General features: G+C 42.4%; 1 protein-coding gene across 1 annotated transcript in view; it reads right to left on the bottom strand.

Annotated features, from left to right (window-relative positions):
* Positions 1 to 18,761, bottom strand: part of UBN2 (ubinuclein 2) — an 83,357-nt gene that overhangs the window by 39,320 nt on the left and 25,276 nt on the right. Inside the window, exons 6-12 of the mRNA XM_019543922.1 lie at positions 18,530 to 18,642; positions 14,792 to 15,302; positions 10,652 to 10,722; positions 9,134 to 9,263; positions 7,669 to 7,787; positions 6,201 to 6,314; positions 4,535 to 4,678 (exon numbers count right to left, since the gene is read on the bottom strand). Of these exons, the coding sequence (XP_019399467.1) occupies positions 4,535 to 4,678; positions 6,201 to 6,314; positions 7,669 to 7,787; positions 9,134 to 9,263; positions 10,652 to 10,722; positions 14,792 to 15,302; positions 18,530 to 18,642 (1,202 nt within the window). The remainder of the gene's footprint in view (positions 1 to 4,534; positions 4,679 to 6,200; positions 6,315 to 7,668; positions 7,788 to 9,133; positions 9,264 to 10,651; positions 10,723 to 14,791; positions 15,303 to 18,529; positions 18,643 to 18,761) is intronic.

The raw sequence follows: 18,761 nt of genomic DNA, 5'->3' as shown, positions 1-18,761 counted from the left end.
AGATTCTGGATTTTACTGAGATTATCAAAGATCACTCCCATAATAGATAGCCATATATTTAACTTAATCTCTGGGGCTTGGGGGTGTGTTTTTTTTTTTTTCCTTTGGATACAGGTTTCCCCTCGCTTTATGGGGGTTCTGCATGCACAAATTCATTCTTATGTGATGACTTTTATGCCAAACATTCATTATATGAGGGGTAAATTTACTCTTATGCGATTGGTGTGGTGAAAGCCCACAGTCAGCTCCTTTGTGCAGAGCGTTGTGGGAGTGATGCATGCCAGAACAGTGTCATGTGGATCTGTGCTCCTCACTTGCCTGATTTTGTAGTTGCCGTCCCCACTATGATAGTGCCCTGTGCTTGTGTGTTAGTGAGTACTCACTACTGTTAGTGAGTACCAAAATCATCTTGTAAGTCATGGTAGAAACGAGTCAGGGGGTCAGTACAGTCAAGGTCTTGTAACAAATAGGGATACATTCCATTGTAAAGTAGGTTCCCTTTATGTGAATTCGAGTTACGCGTTGTTTTCCAGGAACGCATGTACTGCATAAAGTGGTAAAACCTGTATTTGGGACACACTGCTGAGTGGTTCAACATGGTTTCAGTGTAGGAACTATCATATGTGGGATCTCCTGGCAAAAAAGTCTAACTGCAGAGTATGTAGCAGGGGTGGGCAAAATGTAGCCCATGGGGCCCCTAAAAAAATTTAGAAAATTAATGTTTATCTGCCCCTGGCTGCCTGTCACACGGTCCTCAATGGCTTGCTAAAACTCAGTAAGCAGTCCTCCACCCAAAATAATTGCCCGCCCCTGGTATATAGCATCAATATGAAACTATCAGTATGCAGCCATTGCCCTAAAGACCTATCAAATTATTTCTGTAACAATTGCCAGCTAGATACTGTAAAACTATTTAAACCTTAACACAAGACAAGACAATTTATGTTCCAGATTGTGGAATTCATTCCCTCTGTGAGATCCGTCTCTTCTCCTCTCCCTACTTTCAGAGGTTATTTCAAACGTGTCTTTCAGCAGTATTACTGAAATCAGCCTAATAATTTATAACCTTTCCCCTCCTACTTTGTCTTTGGACTCCTTTTAATTAGTTTGAACAAAATTTAACAGATTGTGTTTTAAAGATAATTGCATAGCATCCTAAGTACTTCATCAAGGGACGTATGAAATATAAGAGAACAAAGTTCATTTCATGAAATGTTTAGCAAAAATTCTTATTTTTATTTTACATATGCTAGCTTACCAAAAGAAAAAAGTCAGGTCGCATGTAAAACTCCTCAGCCTACAGTGCGACAGAGGAATGGAACTGTTGCAAGAGAAGTCTCCCAATGAACATCCCATCATTTCTCACAAGCTTTTTTCCAAAAAAGGCACTGTTTAGATCATGCTTAAAAGATCAGCAAATTAGGCTATGTATTGATGCTCAGCTTTCCCTGGGAGAAGCACTGTTCTCCTGCTACAAAAAAAAACAAACAAAAAAACACGGGACGTGAACAACCAATTCAGGCTCTCCCACAGCGATAAAGGCCACGCCAACAGAAAAATAACTCTGGAACAATCGATATGTTATGTCGATCCCAGGAGACTGAACATCTGCACACTTTCTCCTGGCTTCATTCCTCCTAGGAACTAGGAAGAGTTGAGTTGAGAGAAAGGCTCCCATGCCTTCCCAAAACGGGGGTCATCCCAGCCTTGAGTAGGCATGTGGAGGAGCTGTTCCTGCCCCTCAAGGACTGGGAAGGGAGGGAAAGAAGAGTCACCAATTACTCACCGTGACTTCTCACACTAGGAACTCCCTTAACCTAACTCCCAGTTGTGCTGACTTAAAACAGCTGCTCAAGCTACTTATCTGAATAGCAGGGGAGGCGGGAAGAAGTCAGCTGGCAGAAAACCAGGCTCAGGGAGGCTCTCCCTGGCCTAGTGGTGTAGAGCACTTACCTGCTCCTCACACTGAAGTTTTAGGTGCAAGGAACAGGTGGGGGTTTGCCTCACTGTTTTGTTCCTTCACACTGAAAAGCACTGTGAACCCTCGTCCTGCTTACTACATCCAAGTCCCAGGAGTGAGAAGCAGGCAGGGGTTTTACCTGCTGCTCCCTGAGACCAGAAGCAGAACTAAGCAGCAGCTACTCTGCATGCTGCAGGGAAGGAGGGGGCAGGGAGGGAAGGGAACTTCTTCACTACTTTCCCTACCTGGAGCAGAGAGCACAGGGGCAAAGCCCCCACACCTCCTTCCTTAAGCCAAGCAATGTCTGGCTTGTGGAAGAGAGGCAGGGACTATCAGTTCAGGAGGGGAAAGGAAATGAGCAGCCGCCAGCGCTTCATACCTCTTCCCCAAGATAGACGCTGTCCAGCTTAAGGAAGGGGCTGGGGACCTTCCCCCAGTGCTCCCTCCACTCTGATCCTAGTCTTCAGGAGTGGAATTGAGCAGGCAAGGCTGCACCCCCATCCTGTTCCCCACAGCTCAGATTGGGACAGGTTTGGAGAGTCTTTCCCTACTGTTCATCCCCCCTGGGGACAAAGGAATAAAGCAGGCACAGCTCCCCTCACCTTTACCAGACTGAGGATCACCCACTGAAATGTCTATACTGCTCCTTCTTCTGGAAGGATTTCTACTGGATTAATTCTCATGAATTTTCCCCAGTAGAAATGAACATCTGTATGCGATCTCAATCTCTGGCAAGTCACCAAAAGGAGGGAACCTCTTATGAAAGCATTTTTCTTTTACCACTCAAGATTCTGTGCAAATCCAACACATTTACCTTATATAGAAAGAACAGTTTTCCTAAATGCTCCAGTCCACTGGCCACTATATTCAAGGTAAGTAGTTTACTTCTCTATTCTCTCAAGCACAGATTATGTCATGCCAATGACCCTTAGTAGTCCAAAAAAAGGGAGCCAGAGAGTGTCACAGAGAATTCCGGTTGGAAGGGACCTCAGGAGGTCATCTAGTCCAACATCGTGGACCACGACCCACACTTCCTGGCAAGGGATTTCACCTCTCAGCAAAAGGTACAAGTCTTTTCTCCAGCAGGTTGGCTGATTTCCTACATTGGGCTTTAAACTAGCTCAGACGGGGGACAGGGAGGCAGAAGGAGAACATCAAGATCCTGCAATCCATGGGATGTCCAGCAGTACAGCACAGGTAAGCAATAAGGGGCCCATTGGGCATCAGAGCCAGAGGGCAACAAAGGCGCCAGTCACAGGGCTCAAGCGCCTATATACTAATGCTAGGAGCATGGGGAACAAGCAGGATGAACTAGCACTCCTGCTTGCAGAAAACACTTACAACTTAGTGGGGTTAACAGAAACCTGGTGGGACTCTACCCACAACTGGGCGGTACACATTGAGGACCATAAGCTGTACAGAAAGGACTGGTATTGGTAACGGGGGATTGGCAAAGGATTGGTATTGACTGGACCTGGTATTGGCGACGGGGGATGACATGGTAGGGGACCTACAGATCAGTGGTCACCTGGGGGACAGTGACCACCAAATAATAGAATTCACCATAAGGAGCAGAGTGGGAAAGGTAACTAGTAGGGTAGAAGTGCTAGACTTTAGGAAGGCTGACTTCAGTGAGCTCAGGTGTTTAGTCAATGATGCACTGCAGAGTAAGAGACTTGGTGAGATGGATGCCCAGGAAGGGTGGCGGTGCAACAAGGAAGCGATCCTTCAGGCACAGAGGGAGACAATCCCAATGCAAGGAAAAAGCGGCCAAGAGGCTTCCTTGGCTGACCAGATAAATCCAGAGCAGCCAAAGGGCAAAAAGTGGGGCATATAAGCAGTGGAAACAGGGAAAGATTGCCAAAGAAGAGTATACCTCCTCAGCTCTCAGTTGTAGGGAGGCAGTTAGAAAGGCCAAAGCTACCATGGAGCTGAGGATGCCATCCCAAGTTAAGGATAACAAAAAATTGTTTTTCAGATATACAGGGAGTAAAAGCTAACCACCTTTTAAAGAGACACCGTTAAAAAGAAAGGCACAATATTTTAAAACAGGTAAAATGTTCCTGAAAGCATTTTATTTCTATTCAAAGGGGTATCTTGCTACTGAAACGTTTTGCTGAAGTGCTGGCAATCTAAACAATCACAGCACTATGTTATTACAAAAGATTCAAGAAGTAAGCTACAGTGGCTCATGGTTCAATGCAAAAAGAAAAGCAGAAAAGGAAAACCTATATATTTACAAGTTACTTGGTTTTAATGACCCATGACACCTACTCCTAATTTGTTCTGGTAACCTTATTTCCAGGCCTGCAACTCCACTCGACAGTCCTTTCTACAGTGCCAGCTTCATTCCCAGTTATCAGTCCTATTTCTGCAACTGAATTTCCATGTAGCTTACTACCCCATTTGTAAGTGCTGTACTGATCTAAGGTAGTAATAGGTTAAAATACTGTTACTGATTTTTTTTTAAATTGTAAGTGTTCCTTTATACCAACAGTTTGTAGAAGTAAAAAGTCAAACATCACCCTAAGTGATTCAAGAAGTTGATAGACAGCATTGAGAAAAGTATCTTACCTAGCCTGCATCCAGCCTTTAGGCCACAGCGGTTTCACTTCTGTTTCCATAAAGGTCTTGAGGTAATCCTCCGGAGACTGACTTCTATTTGGCTCTAGCTCATAACATCCCAGCTTGATCTTGACAAGGTTACACAACAAAGCTCTGTTGAAAAGCACAAAGCAGGAATGAAACATGCAAATGAACTACAAGCACCTAGTTTGAATGCTAAACAGAAGATAATGGAATGGAAAAAACTCCACTGGCATTACATGATAGCAGTTCAGTAGCTTATGTGAAAAGAGTTCATGAGTTTCAATCTAGTTCTGTGGAAAACATGTCAAGTGAAAATATCCGTCTTAACTGGGATAAATAGTCTTTGTTCTCTCAATTTCCTCCAGGTCTTGTAGCCAACTGCTTCCACTGTTAAAGTGTCCTCCTACTGTCATAGTGTCTTTTTACCATGGCCTCACCATATGTGGAACTAGCTCCTTAACCCAGTCTGCCATGGTCCTTCTTTTCTCCTTAAAGTAGATTTTATCTAAAATCCATTTTGTACCACAACATTCTATTTAGTTATACTGAAAGCTCTTCTCAACACGTACTCTTTATGGACAGTAAAAACCCAGCTTCAAGTTTTGTTCAATCTAACAAAAAAAACCCAACCCTATTACATCTAGCCTTAGTGAAAAGCTATATGAAAACTAAAGTTTTCCATTTGCCCTTAACAGGTAGTCCCTTTAATTTAATCTCAGATATACTGCTCACATCCATTACATGTATGTACAAAGAGAGCTTGGTTTGCTGTCATTTATGGTGTACTTGTGAATATGTAAAGACTTTGGTGTCCGGAAATTGAATCCAGAGCATCTCACACTAACAATTATCAGTTTCTTCTCTTTAAAATACCAGTATGGGTAAAACTAAAAGCTGATTTAGCAAGATTCTTTTGCTAAAAATATTCTCAGTAATCATCTGATTTCCTAGAGCAGGTAAGATTTTAGCATCTCAGGAGAGAGTCTGTGCTATATCTACAAGGTAAAAAGGAACAGAATCACAGCACAAAAAAGGGAGGACTGAAGTAGCTTTAGTCACCCTTGCTTCTTTCTAATGTTGGATTGCTCAGGGACTGGAAAGGCCACTGGACCTGGAAAGCCTCTTTCATTAGAATAGCTACCTTGAACTGCTATAGTGACAAGTGGGCTAAGCAGAAACACTACAAAGCAGTGCAATACAGCCCTACTCCAGCACACGCTCCTATAATACATTTCAAAGACTGTTTGCAAGGATATCTTATTTGATTTTTCATCTTTCTACCTCTTGAATAATCCTCTTGTGACTACATGTGGGTTTTTACTACAGAGCTCTTGTGCAATGCAAAAGTATTGAAATGGGACCAAGACATTCACCCCTTAGATGCTATGAATTCATAGCATCTGATGAAGTTGTATGTTGCCTACAAAAACTTGAGTATCTGAACTCGTTTTTAAATGAGTTAGTCTTTAAGGTGTCATCCTGCCTTGTCTTTTGCTTGATTTCAGACTAAGTAAAATTTATCTGGTTTATTAGTCAGTCATTCTGCCCTTTCCCATGCCTCTACAAATAATTCCACTCTGAAGCACACATTATTAGATAGCAAGGGTATCAAAGCTAATACAAGGTAAAAAATGGTAGAGTTATGTCGCACCTCACGGTATCATCCCAGTGGAATTTCTTTCTTGGCCCCACAATCCTCTTTCCTGGCTTCTCATCATCATCTTCCTCCGACCCGTTCTTCTCTCGTTCATCTTCTGCTAGCAATCTAAGGGCAGAACAATTGTTTATGGAAGAAAGACAGAGTATTTTCCCCAGATCATAAACACTTTTAAGTAGGTTCCAGAAAGAGAGGAGAGCTGCCCTCAGTTGTTCATATGCCTATCTAAAGAGGCAAACATTTGACCTTCCCCGGTCTTATTTTTCTCCACCACTCATCACCTCTAGCAAGGTACGTCAAATAATTTCCCTCTCATTTGTCTGCAGGGTTTCTTTTTTTTTAGGGGGTGAGGGAGAAGGAGAGTGGGGAAGGACAGGCTTTGCACTTTGTTTTGGCAAGATGTTGTTTCATTTGTTATTTGTTGATCAACAAAGAGTGTGCTTCTGGTGAGGTTGAGGCCTTGTTTGTACAACAGGAGAACAGTTTGGAGAATCTTTCTTTTACGAGGTCCTCTTATAGTATAGGTCAATGATCTTGTAGCAGGTTCCACTGTTGGACAGTATGCAGTAACCAGATGAGTGGGTGATGGGGGTTTTCTTTCTGTACTGGAGTAGGTTTTTGTGGTGTGTTAGGGTGACTCAAAGATGCAATCTTGGACAGTGATAGCTTCTTTCCCAGACCTGACGAAAGATGCTTGAAACTCCAAAAGCTTGTCCCTTTCTCTTCCAACTATACAAAGTGGTCCAAGAAAACATATTGCCTCACCTTACAAATCTTCCTTTCCTCATGTTATGGTAATCAAAACTGCAACCCCCACCCCCCTTTGCTACAGAAGCGCTGCTATTCATGCCATGAATCCGCTGACAAAATGCAACAATGACCAATCAGTTCTCATCCCTCCCATCCAGTCCCAAAATCTAAATCAGATGTTTGTTAGCTGCCTAAAGGAAACAGGCATAACGTGGTGAAGAACATTAATACATCTCAATTCCATTTCCTCTGTCAGCCAACTACTTAAGGGCCTACAATAGTTTATAACCTCTGATTTCACCCATCCTTAAATCCACCTCAAATCCACCTACTCAGACTTCTTTTCAGAGTTATTTGACAGCTTTACTTGCAATAAGGCACACAAATTGATGTAAATTGGGATGCAAATTTACAGCATATTAATGATTCTTTAGTAACTGCTTTGGAACTTGGTCTTATCCTGTGGTAAATGCAAGGCAGTTTATGCCTCAATGAATAATTCATGGTAAATTTGTTTGCATGCCCATAATCTTAACCTGAAGAAAGTTAGGAGCACCTTTTCATGATTTCCTTCTACAGTTTTGCCAGCTCTAAGTGTGTTGCCTTGGCAGCATTCACAAGACAAAAACTGAGATAAAATAGAACTACATTTCTTGCTCATGGTTCCCTAGGGTAGCCAAAACAGCCTTAGCCTGACTTCAGAGGTACGTACTTCGCATTTTTGGCTTGACTGCGGGCCTGGCAGTCTTCCTGGTATTTGCATAACTGTTCAGGCATGACATTGCTGACAGCCAGTTTCAGCTTTTGCAGTGGTTCCCTCAAACGGTCATCCTAGGAAAAGGCAAACAAAGTAAGTTTGGTATATAATTAGTGTAAAGCATATACCTAAGATTAGTTATTGCTCCAAAAATACACTAATTTTGAAGACTCATTTTAGTCAGTCCTGTGAAACCACGTGAAAGACAGTCCAAGAAACAACTATGCATTGACAGCAAAGAAAAAAAAAGCATTCAAAGTCCCCTCTATGGTTCTCTAAAAAGACCCCCCCCCACCTCATTTGAGCCCATACCAATGCAAAGTGACATGCATCATTTTACAACTCTAATATATACGACGACTCCTCCAAACCAAGAGATTAAAAAAGAAAAGAGGCCAGTAGGAAGGAAACATTTCTACCTTCAAAACATTAGTGCTTAGTCTTTCTAGATTACCTTTTTTCTGAAAAAAGATGAGAAATATCTGAAAGAACAGTAAGGTTGACAAGCACGTGTCCCTCAGATTAGTTTTTATACAACTGACAGATTTTGGCCAATCTGGATACTCAGCATGACCAAGTCCTGCAAGTCAAGACTCCAAATGGGGGGAAGAAAAAAAAAAAAAATGAAGACTTCAAATGCAATATTATACTGTGCATTTACCATCTACACCATTTCTAGTTCTCTATTTGCATCTTCTGACTTTCTTACCTTTGCCTGTGGCAACTGTTTGCCAAGAAAGCTACAACAATGGTTCAATATTCAGCAAAAGGGTACAGGAACACATGGAAATTTTTTTCCTTTCCAGAAGGAACTTTTGTTTTATGGAACTTTCACATCTTGAAAAGGCCTGGCCCTAAACTCATCAATACCCAGATTTAGAGCCTACCAGGTCTACTCTATCATCCAGTTATATAAATGCAATATGCTGTCTTTACTAATCAACAAATAAAAATACATATTCATATTTCAAAACAAAGCAACTATAGAAATGGAGCATAAAGAAACAAACAGATCTAAGCAGATAGGCAGCATGACTCTGAATGTTATAAAGGCTTATGGGACTACTACTTTCTTCATTGGACTATTTTTGATTCATTTGCTGTGCAATGTGTTAACCATCTGATCTACCATTAAAGCAAAGCTAGGAAGTAGTTACAACTGCAGCCACCTTCACACTTAGTCTGCATTCAGCATAAATGAAGCCATTTTATATCCAACTCCATAAATGTTTGACACTGAACTACCCCTGCTCTCAGGATGCCTGTAATCTTATGTTCAAAAGGTAACTTCTTAAAAACAGCCCCAGAACAGATCCAAAAGGTCCTTCTGTATTGGAAACCCACTGCTGCTCTTTTCTCCCACATTGAGCCCTCATGATTACCTACATACATTCCTGCTGGAGCCACTCCCTCTTTTTACCTGGACATTGAGGTGCAACTTCTTCAGACGCTTTATCAGTGTGTCCTTATTGCATGGCACAAAAGCCTCAAGGTGGGAGTACACTCCATTGCGGATGGCAGGATTTATCTCCTGTAACTGTAGCTCAATACTGACAACAAGAAAAACAGACAGCAAACTATAAAGGTACTCCAGGATGAAGATGAAGACTGCACAGAAGGCTGAGGAAGTCTGTATGCATTACATATTCTAGTTGTGTGTAGATAAATTAACCTGGGGTGTTTTTTTTTGTTTTTTTTTTTAAAATACCTCGACCAGGGTGTCAAACACTTAGCCACTGGGCTGGTTTTGAAACCGTATGTTCCAGTCTGTGGGTTGCTGGACCAGCCGCATGTGAGAACCTCAGCCTTATGTACTGCATCTGTGCGCCCTGCACACTGGTCCTGGGGCCAGTATAGATTGGGTCACGCCAAAACCAGCACAAAGAGCCTGCCTGGCCCCATGCACAGTACACACAGGCCCATGGGTTTGCAGGTCATGCAGCAAGCAAGGCCGCCACAGGGCATGAGCTGCCTGCAACATGTGGGCAGGCCTTGACACCGCACATAGCAAGAGTCTTGAGTCCAGGCTCCATGCAGGACCCCAGACCCATCCCTGGTCCTGCCTGCAGTGCCAGGTCCAGCCTGTGCACTGTGGGCAGTACATCCCCAACCATGCCAGCCACACATGCACAGCAAACCCAAGACTCTGCACATGCTGCACAGGACATGCAGGCTGGACTTGGCATTGTGGGTGCTGCACAGGGGTTGGTCCTAATCCAGCCCTCAAACCAACACAGACTTATCTGGCTCATAGGGCCAGAAGTGTTTGACAACCCTGCCTTAGACTAATTCTTGCTGAGATAAATCTCTTTTAATGGATAACAAAAGCCCAATTCAATAAAAATTGATGTACATGCACATGGCCATGTGCATCATGATTCTGTACATCATTCAAATTTCAATTACTTCCCCAATGATACTGGGCATGGCTGTTTTAGCTGTTACTTTTTTTTTTTCCCCCCAAAAACAATTTTGATAACATTTCCAAAATGTTGTTAAGCTGAACCGTGGTTCTATGCGACAAGAAAAACAAAACAAGAAGAAAAAAAAACAAAACAAAACACAACAACACTTTCTACACCAGACATTGGGATGCGTAGACTAGAGAATTATAGTGGGCTATTTTTCTTTAATAATATCTGAAGCGGTTTTAGCTTATGAAAGTGTGGGAGAGTTGGGAAAGGATGGGAAAAAATTCGACAGAACTCTGCCAATTAACTCAAGAACACAATGCGCTGTAAAACATTTCACACTGGATGAACTATACATATAATGATGGCTACCAGAGACAAAAGGATCATCAGCTAGTCGCTAATCAATTTAGATTAACTTGGTTTTCCCTCCGAGTCTCTTTTCTTTGTTTAAGATCTTTGTTCCAGACATTGAAATATATGCCTCTTCTCTAAAAACACACAAATCTGAAGAGGGGAGCACTTACTCCAGCAGAATATTGTTCATGTCCTGTGTGAAAAATTTCTTCCTGCCTTCTTCATCAAACAACTTGGCAGCCTGGAAAGACAGCAGTAAAAGTACCCAGAAGTTTATAGCACATTTCATCCTAAAGATATTTACAGATTTCAGCACTGCACAAACTATAAACATAAACCTCACTCTCCAGAAATGCAAACGCCATTACAATGAAATACACCATGCCACATGAAAATTTTGAATACCAAGTGAAAAACATTGGTACATCCAACAAAAAAAAAGGCAGAAAAAGTTCAGGTAGGCATAACAATCATTTGGTTTGGAATGTGACCAGATTACTGGGAATAATATTCCATTCTTGCTAGACAGGCCAAGAGACCTTGTCACTAAAATAATACCTTATCAAGAGAGAGTCCACTAGCGAAATAATGATGCTACCTCTGGGACAATAATTTTCTCCTTACCCCAAAGGAAAAGCACTATACTTAGAATATCGAAATAAGGGGCAGCAAGGTACACGTTCCTATTCAAGCCACGCAAGACTTCTCTTCTTAAGTGGCTTTGCCCAGCTGTAAATCCCTTAGTTCTTTTGGGCAGATCTACCCCAGTTCCTTCTGTCAAACTTCCTTTAAAAAGGTACCATGAATACAAGAGGTACCCACTCCCTCTTTTCTGGTGTTGTCCCATATTCTCTCCGCATTTAGTCCTGTAATATGGATCCATCTGTACTCTCTCCTGCTGTTCCTGAGTCTTTGCACGGTCACTCTTGCTGGGACAGAGGCAGATCTGTTCCTACTCAGAACAAGCAGCAATTGTCTCAAATTGCACCAAGGGAGGTTTAGGTTGGATATTAGGAAAAACTGTCACTAGAAGGGTGGTGAAGCACTGGAACAGGTTACCTGGAGAGGTGGTAGAATCTCCATTGCTGGAGGTTTTTAAAGGCCCAGCTCCACAAAGCCCTGGCTGAAACGATCCAATTGGGTGGGGATGGTTCTGCTTTGAGCAGGGGGTTACACTATATGAACTTCTGAGGTCCCTTCCAACCCTAATTATTCTATGATTCTCCTTTATACTACAGTCGTTTTAAAAGTCCTTCCTTAAAAAGTCCCTGTGCGTGGCTCTCCAGCTTCTGCTACTGCCAAATAGACTGGCCTCTTGCTGTCCTCACAGCATGATAGCAGCTCAGGAAACAGGAGACACCAAGCTATCAATAAGGTCTTCCTCTAACTTCCTCCATTCCTCACATTTGTAGGAGAGTCCACAGGTGAGAAGACACTTCTTCTTTTTCTATTTATGTTCAGGTGATGGGATTAGAGAACATCCAAAGGAGAGAAAGGGTGAGCCTGTAAACCACAGGGTATGAGCCATGTGTCATTCTACCATAAGAGAAGTAAATGACAGTTGCCACTTGGTGAACCTGACTATATACACAAGAGTAATATGAAATTTAAAAATCTGGAAAAATTCTCCAATATGTTGAAAGTAACCCACTACTGAGACCACATGAATTAAAGAATATTGTCAGCTCGAGACTCACCTGTGAGTAGGTTTTTCTTAAATTTAACAAAATACCTGTTTTACTATTTAGAAATAAAAAAGAAAAAATTCAAAAAGAGTCTTTGACTACCTGTCAAAGTTTTGTATGGCAAAGTAATTTAATACTCAGTAAGAAATCAGATCTTATTTTACATATTTTGTCCTTCCAATCTACCAGACAGTTTTTTAGTAGCACATTAATGTAAGTGCTCAAAGTCTAAGATGTGTTAACAGCACTGAAACATTTGCTCTCCAAGAAGACTACTAAAAGTTCATAGAATTTCTTAACAGTAATTTTTAAGAGAAGTTATCAAAGGACTGGAGGTTTAGTTTTAAACCTTCTAATTTCAGTGCACCTTTAAAAAGTTAATTATTTGAAGTGGATTATACACTGAATTATCATTCTTTGGCGGGCAATACTGCTACAGTGTTTTTCATCCCAATTCCAACAATTATTTTTCAGTTATTTTGTATTAAGTTGTCTTGTATTTTTTTTAGTTGAGTTTTAAAAGAAGTGGGGGGGGGATTCAGGTGGTGCATGAGTCAAGTTGATTAGAATAACTAAAAATGACTAACATCCTTGGGACTTGTGTTCCACAGAAAGAGGCATACCATTCCCAAGACACAAAGGGGTCAAAGCATGATTTCACTGGAGTAGGCCTAAACAAATGACATGCATCTTCCATTGAAGTGTGAAGCATCTGCAGGTTCAGAATCATTCTACCATGTGTATTTATCTAGGCCAATATTGAGCTGCTCACTTGTAGTCTAAATACCACATAATAGTTAGCTTTTTCTAAGGGTTATTACAATAGAAAAAAGCCGTATTGTAGTTTCCCAGTTAGACTGCTAGATTATGATAGAGTTTTAAACCATATTTAAATAATCAACTGCCTTTCAAACAGATCATTTAATAAGCCAACTTGTATTTTTAAACAAAATATGTGCTCTCTCTTACATGCAAGGAATGACTCTAAAAAAAAAAAAAGGAACTTGAAAATTGCCAACACTAGAAAAAAAATCTTTGAATTAAGTCTATGGGAGCCATTTTGCTAATGTTCACTTCCAAAATGTTTTCCTCGCCAACTAGTGTTTAAACAAGGTGACCACAATTTCACTGTAGGTCAAGAAAGCACCTAAAATTATGTTGTTGTCAACACTACCACTACCACCGCAACCTAGCTTTCCATCATGAATTTTAAGGTTGGGGTAGATAAGTCTCCATGCTATTCAGAAACATTAATAATAAAATGCTGACTGAAAATTTAAAGGAACGAGTTTCCCAGACCAACTGTAGACCATGAGAAATGGCTAAGTGGATGGTTGATTTGGAACACTGTCATTTCCTGGCTCTGGAACAAGTCTGTTTCTAGATATGCTATATGTGAATGAAGACTCTCACTAAGCAATATTGCAGAACCTGCAAAGTTGGTAAAAAAAAAAAAAAAAAAGTTGGTAAAGAAGTTACTACAGTAGACAACATTTTCTGTCGTTTAACCTTTACAATTATTATGGCAACCACTCACTCATTTTAAAGTATTACAGTTAGTTATACAGGTCCAAGTAAGATTATTTGAACAAACTTGTATACAGAATAAAATGCAAGGGATTTATAAAAGAATCTTCCAAATCCTAGTGAAGAAAGACAAGATTAGCTGAAAGGAATACATTAAAAATGCCACCCTTGCAGGAATCTATGGTCCAAAAAATTGGGGTTTAAAGGGCAACGTTTTCAAACCTTAAGAAAAACAAATGTTTATATTTCCATTGTTTTAATTCATATGCAGACATATCTAAATAATCCTTCCCCTGTAGCATTTGCATTTCAAACACTGCAAAAGCTCCTCCAGTAATAGGAGAACTTGGACAAGTAAGTCTTGAGAAATGACCAGCTTATTTTCAACTTCCAGGCTGACCTGCACAAATGAAACAAGTAATATGGAGGGGCAGACAGTGGGACAATATATAAATTTATTACTGAACATATATAAAATATGTAACTGAAAATACATGCACCCTTTTCAGTTGCATATTTTTCTATATTTTTAGTAATACATTTTTTCAGTTTGCCTCCCTGACTGCAATAAGAAAAAAAACCCTCTTAAAAATATCAAAAGGTTTTCTACGTCCCTCAACAAGATTCCACTTAGTTACCAAGAAGGGCAAACTTACAATAGACCTCATTAGGAAAAAAAAAAAAAAAAAAGTCAAGCACACTAGCTAAGAATGGAAAAACAGATGTAGATGGTATGAAGTCATCTACTCCATCCAGAGATAGATTTCTCTCTACAAAACGTTAACCTCTTTGCTTAGTCTAGTTTAGCTCAAGTGGCTAAGCTAGCTGCCTCTGCTGGGAAACATTCCACCAGTTATTTTAAACTGAAAATAAACCAAACCATTTTGCAACTCAGAAAGATCTACTTTACAACCTACACTTCCCTTTGCTTAATATTATCTGATCTGTCTAGTTACAACCACTGGAGTTAATCTGAACAATTCCTTCTTTAGTGTTCCTACCAGGCACTTCATAAACTTGAAATATAAGTCAGACTGCAGCTATTTCTCTTGGCTCTTGACAACTCTGAGCATCCTTTACCAGTGAATTTATACTTACTATTCGAAGGTCTCCAATGCGTTTTTCAAGTAGTACAGGCAGACCTTCTGGGAGGGCAGGCACCTGCTTGGGTGTCATGACCTGAGAGGTTTGGGTTGGCTGAGTGGCATTTCCATTTTCTCCTGACAGCTCAGACACTGGGCTGCCATCAGAGGCGCCATCAAGCAGCTTGTCAAAGTCAATATCTCCCAACATCTCCAGAGCACTTTCAGCTTCCTGCAAGAGCTCACGCTCACTTGTGCTACCAAAAATGGAGAGGACAGGATCAGGGACCCTGAGGTTCAAGTCAGAGACATCATTTCCAGTGCTGGCAGAGGAGGAAGGAGGTTTATTAGGAGCGGAGATGGAGGTGGAGGTTGCAACAGTCACTAGAGTTTTTGGATTGGATTCTTTCTGCCTCAAAGCTTCCTTCTCCTTCTGGAACTTCCGGAGCATGGCAGCAAGAGAAAGCGAGTCCTTGTACAACTTCTTCTTCTTCTTCTCTGACTTGTGTGAATTCAAGGCTATTACTCTGGAGAGAAAAGAGGCTTTTGTTAGGATTCATTGAACTTACCAGGCCAAAGTTACTTTCTCCAAGTATGCTCAAGTTCACTATTGTTCAGTGAAACAGCACTCTGGACAGGTACCTTAAAACTTTCTTATCAAATGTTAGAGGCCTGCACCAACCCCAAACTTCTTCCTGTGCTGTTCAATACCACTATATTTTAGTGGTAGTGCATATACTATCAAAGTAACATTTAACTTAATGAATAACAAAGAGCCAGTAGAGTTGTCATAGTTACAATGAGTCACACTTCTACATTAAATTTCTTCTCAATGATAACCAGTTCTCTTTGCAACTTGGTGTTCATAAACATGGTGCAAGAGAACTTTACTATTGAGAATTTTGAAGTGCAAGATTAGCATTTTTGGCCAATGCAGGGCTGTCCAACTTCTAGGGCTATGCAAAATTTTGGCAGCTGTTTTTTTTCAGGCAGTTTCAGTGCCCAAAACACCAAATCCAAAATCCGAAGTGGAAGGCTCAGTAACATCTCTGAAATGTTTCAGAAAATTTCAGAGCGTTTCAGAGCCGAGTTTGCGGGGAAACAGCAGTATGCTGCTGCCCTGCCGCACAACCTGGCTCTGCAGGGAGCAGAGATCTGCACCAGGGTCTCCTCACCGCTGCTGTCTGCCTTGTGCAGCCCCACATCGCCAGGGCAGCACGGGGCAGGCAGCAGCGGTGAGGAGACCCCCAGCGTAGATCTCTGTCCCCTGTGGACCCAGGTCGCATAGCAGGGCAGTGCTAGTCCCTACCACACAACCTGGCTCCACAGGGAGCAGAGATCCAGGGCTGCATGAGGCGGGTAGCAGTGGCAAGGATCTCTGCTCCCTGCAGAACCAGGTCACGCAGCGGGGACCAGCAGACTCGCTCCCCACTCTGCACTGCTTCCCTGCCCTGTGACCCAGCATGACAGGGGATCCATGCAGGGGTCTCCTCACCTGCATGGATGGCAGCAGCCCTTCCCCACCCCTGGACAAGCCACACATGGCCCCATCCTGCTCCCCACTGGGGCCCTGCAGCCCCACCTGGCTGGGTAGAGCTGTGTGAAGCTAGCAGCCCGTTCAAAACAGATTCAGCCGAAATAAGGGACAGTGATCCTACATGAATCACTGTCCTCCAAAATGGGCAAGTCTGAAACAGAATTGAAGCACAGCTGTTTCGCACAGCCCTACCAACTTCTGGGCAGCTGGGGCTACCTACCATGTGGGCCACAGACCAAGTGTCCTTCCCCTCCCCAGGGCTTCTCCCCCCCATACTGGTTGCACAGGGCAGGCAGCCCTGCTTCACCTCTCTCATCTGCCCACATAGTTCAGGCAGTATCCCACTCCCATTTCTCCCTCTCCCCAGCCCCCCAGATGGCCCAGCTCTCCTCGCACAGTGGGCACAGCTGGGAGTTGCTGCATGCACAGATAGAAGAGGGCAGAGACTAGCATCCTCTCAGCTGCATACACAGCACAAGTAACATAGCTCCCTCCTCCCAGCCATGCAGACTACACTCCCCATGCATCTCCACACAGGTGTCTCAGCTCTCCTGCTGTGTGCGTGCAGCACCCCCCACCCACCTACAGTGCACACAGGCTTCCTTCTCTGCTGTACCCACTGCTAGGACACTTATAGTTCCATCCTGGCCATGGTGCTGGGAACAATGGAGGGAAGTTGGAAAGTTGAGGGAGGCAGGGCAGAGATGGAAACGGAAGCTGAGCAGGAGCCTGAGGGTTGCATGCTAATGCTTTGCAGACTGCTACCTAGACAGCCCTGGGTTAAATGCATCAAAAAGGAGTGTTTTATAAGTTTCCCCCTTGAAATCTCAAAAAAGGCTTCCTGACATTACCAGCAACAACAGATTTTCAGAACCAATTTCTAGATACTCAGGAATAGAACATTTGTCAGATCATTTTATAGAAATCAATTTAAAGATTTTACTCCCTCCACACTAGTCATAGACCAGAGGTCAGTAACCTTTCACCAATGTGGGGCACAGGTTGTGACCTGGCTGGCACTGCAAGTCACCATTCCACTTTCGCTGCTCCAGGATCAGCGACCCAGTGAGCAGAGGCTACAGTGATATTAGCACACCATTAGCAAAACACGAAACAGAGCAAGTGGGCAAGGAATCAGAGCACTCTTAGTGAAATGTAGACTGCATCAGATCTTCACAGGCTGGATCCAATCCCCTTGCAGGCTGAATCTAGCCCATAGGGTATGCTGTCAACCCCCGCCACACAATCTGATGGCCCAAACTAACATTTTTCTCATTATCCTAAATGTCTGTCACTATCATGTATGTATAAAGTGTTGTTTCTACATCACAAGCCTCATCACGATGCAACCAACAGCTCACCTGCCATTCTGGGCACAAGCTACAGTGCTTAGCCAGTGGCTATGGCTGTAAGAGTTAACACAAGACTCCACACCTTCAGTCAGCAGCTTCCCTGCATGCACAGCAGTATTGCCAACCCCACCATACCAAAAAAAAACCAAGAGACAAACTCTGAAACCCCCCCCAAAAAACAAAACAAACAAACAAACAAAATCAAACTATTTGGTATGCAAGTCACAAGATACTCCATTCTAGCCCTCTTTCCCCCTGGTTCCTCATGCACATGTCCTGAGCAGCTCCGCTGCCTTTTGCGGCCCCTGGCTTAGTGCCGACTTGGTGGGTCTTCCTGACCTCCCCTTCCGCCCAGTCTTCCTGGGACTGTGGCTAGTTCCAGCTCGGTTGGGCCAGAAGAAAAAAAAAAAATCCCGAGATTTTGAGAGTTCTATCACAAGATCATGAGTCAGACTTAAATTTTACTTAAACTTATCAAGAGTTTCAATTTTTGTGAGAGTTGGCATTACTGGCACCGTCTCCAGGCTTGCTTCTTTTCCAACAAAGAAAACAACATCCCTGCTTAAAACCTGCACCCCAGTTTGGGGGAGCTGATTTTGGGAAGTGTGCCCGTTATAAGATTACACCCTTCTAAAAAACATTACTGCCCTGGCCCTGCAGTATCTCTATTTTGGTGCAATAGACTGGTCTTGGGCCCATCTCATTTCTGTACTGTTCTGATGTATACATTTCAACTGTTTTGCCAAATAAAATTCAACATAAGACTCCCATTAAGAAAGATAAAGGGACATTATTTGCTTCTTGTTGCAGTGAGGTACCCTCTCCTACAACCCACCAGACAAATCTATCCACAGACCAGACTTACCCCAATTGCTTAGGAACTTTCATTTTTCGAGGCTTTTTCTCCTTCTCTGTCCCTTCCTCTTTCCTTTTGCGCTTCTTCATCCCATAGTCCTCTCCTTCTTTTAGCTTGGATACCTAAAGAAAGGACCAAATTGGTGACAGTATTACCATTACTGCTTTGTTTTTAAAGCAATAAGTGATTTGGCTACCTCCTCTGGTAATTCCAACCTAACAACATTTAAAAAAAAAAAAAA

This window comes from Crocodylus porosus, unplaced genomic scaffold, assembly GCF_001723895.1.
Source record: "Crocodylus porosus isolate Cpor-Errol unplaced genomic scaffold, CroPor_comp1, whole genome shotgun sequence".
Taxonomy (NCBI): Eukaryota; Metazoa; Chordata; order Crocodylia; family Crocodylidae; genus Crocodylus; species Crocodylus porosus.
This window is presented reverse-complemented; position numbering and strand designations above follow the sequence as displayed.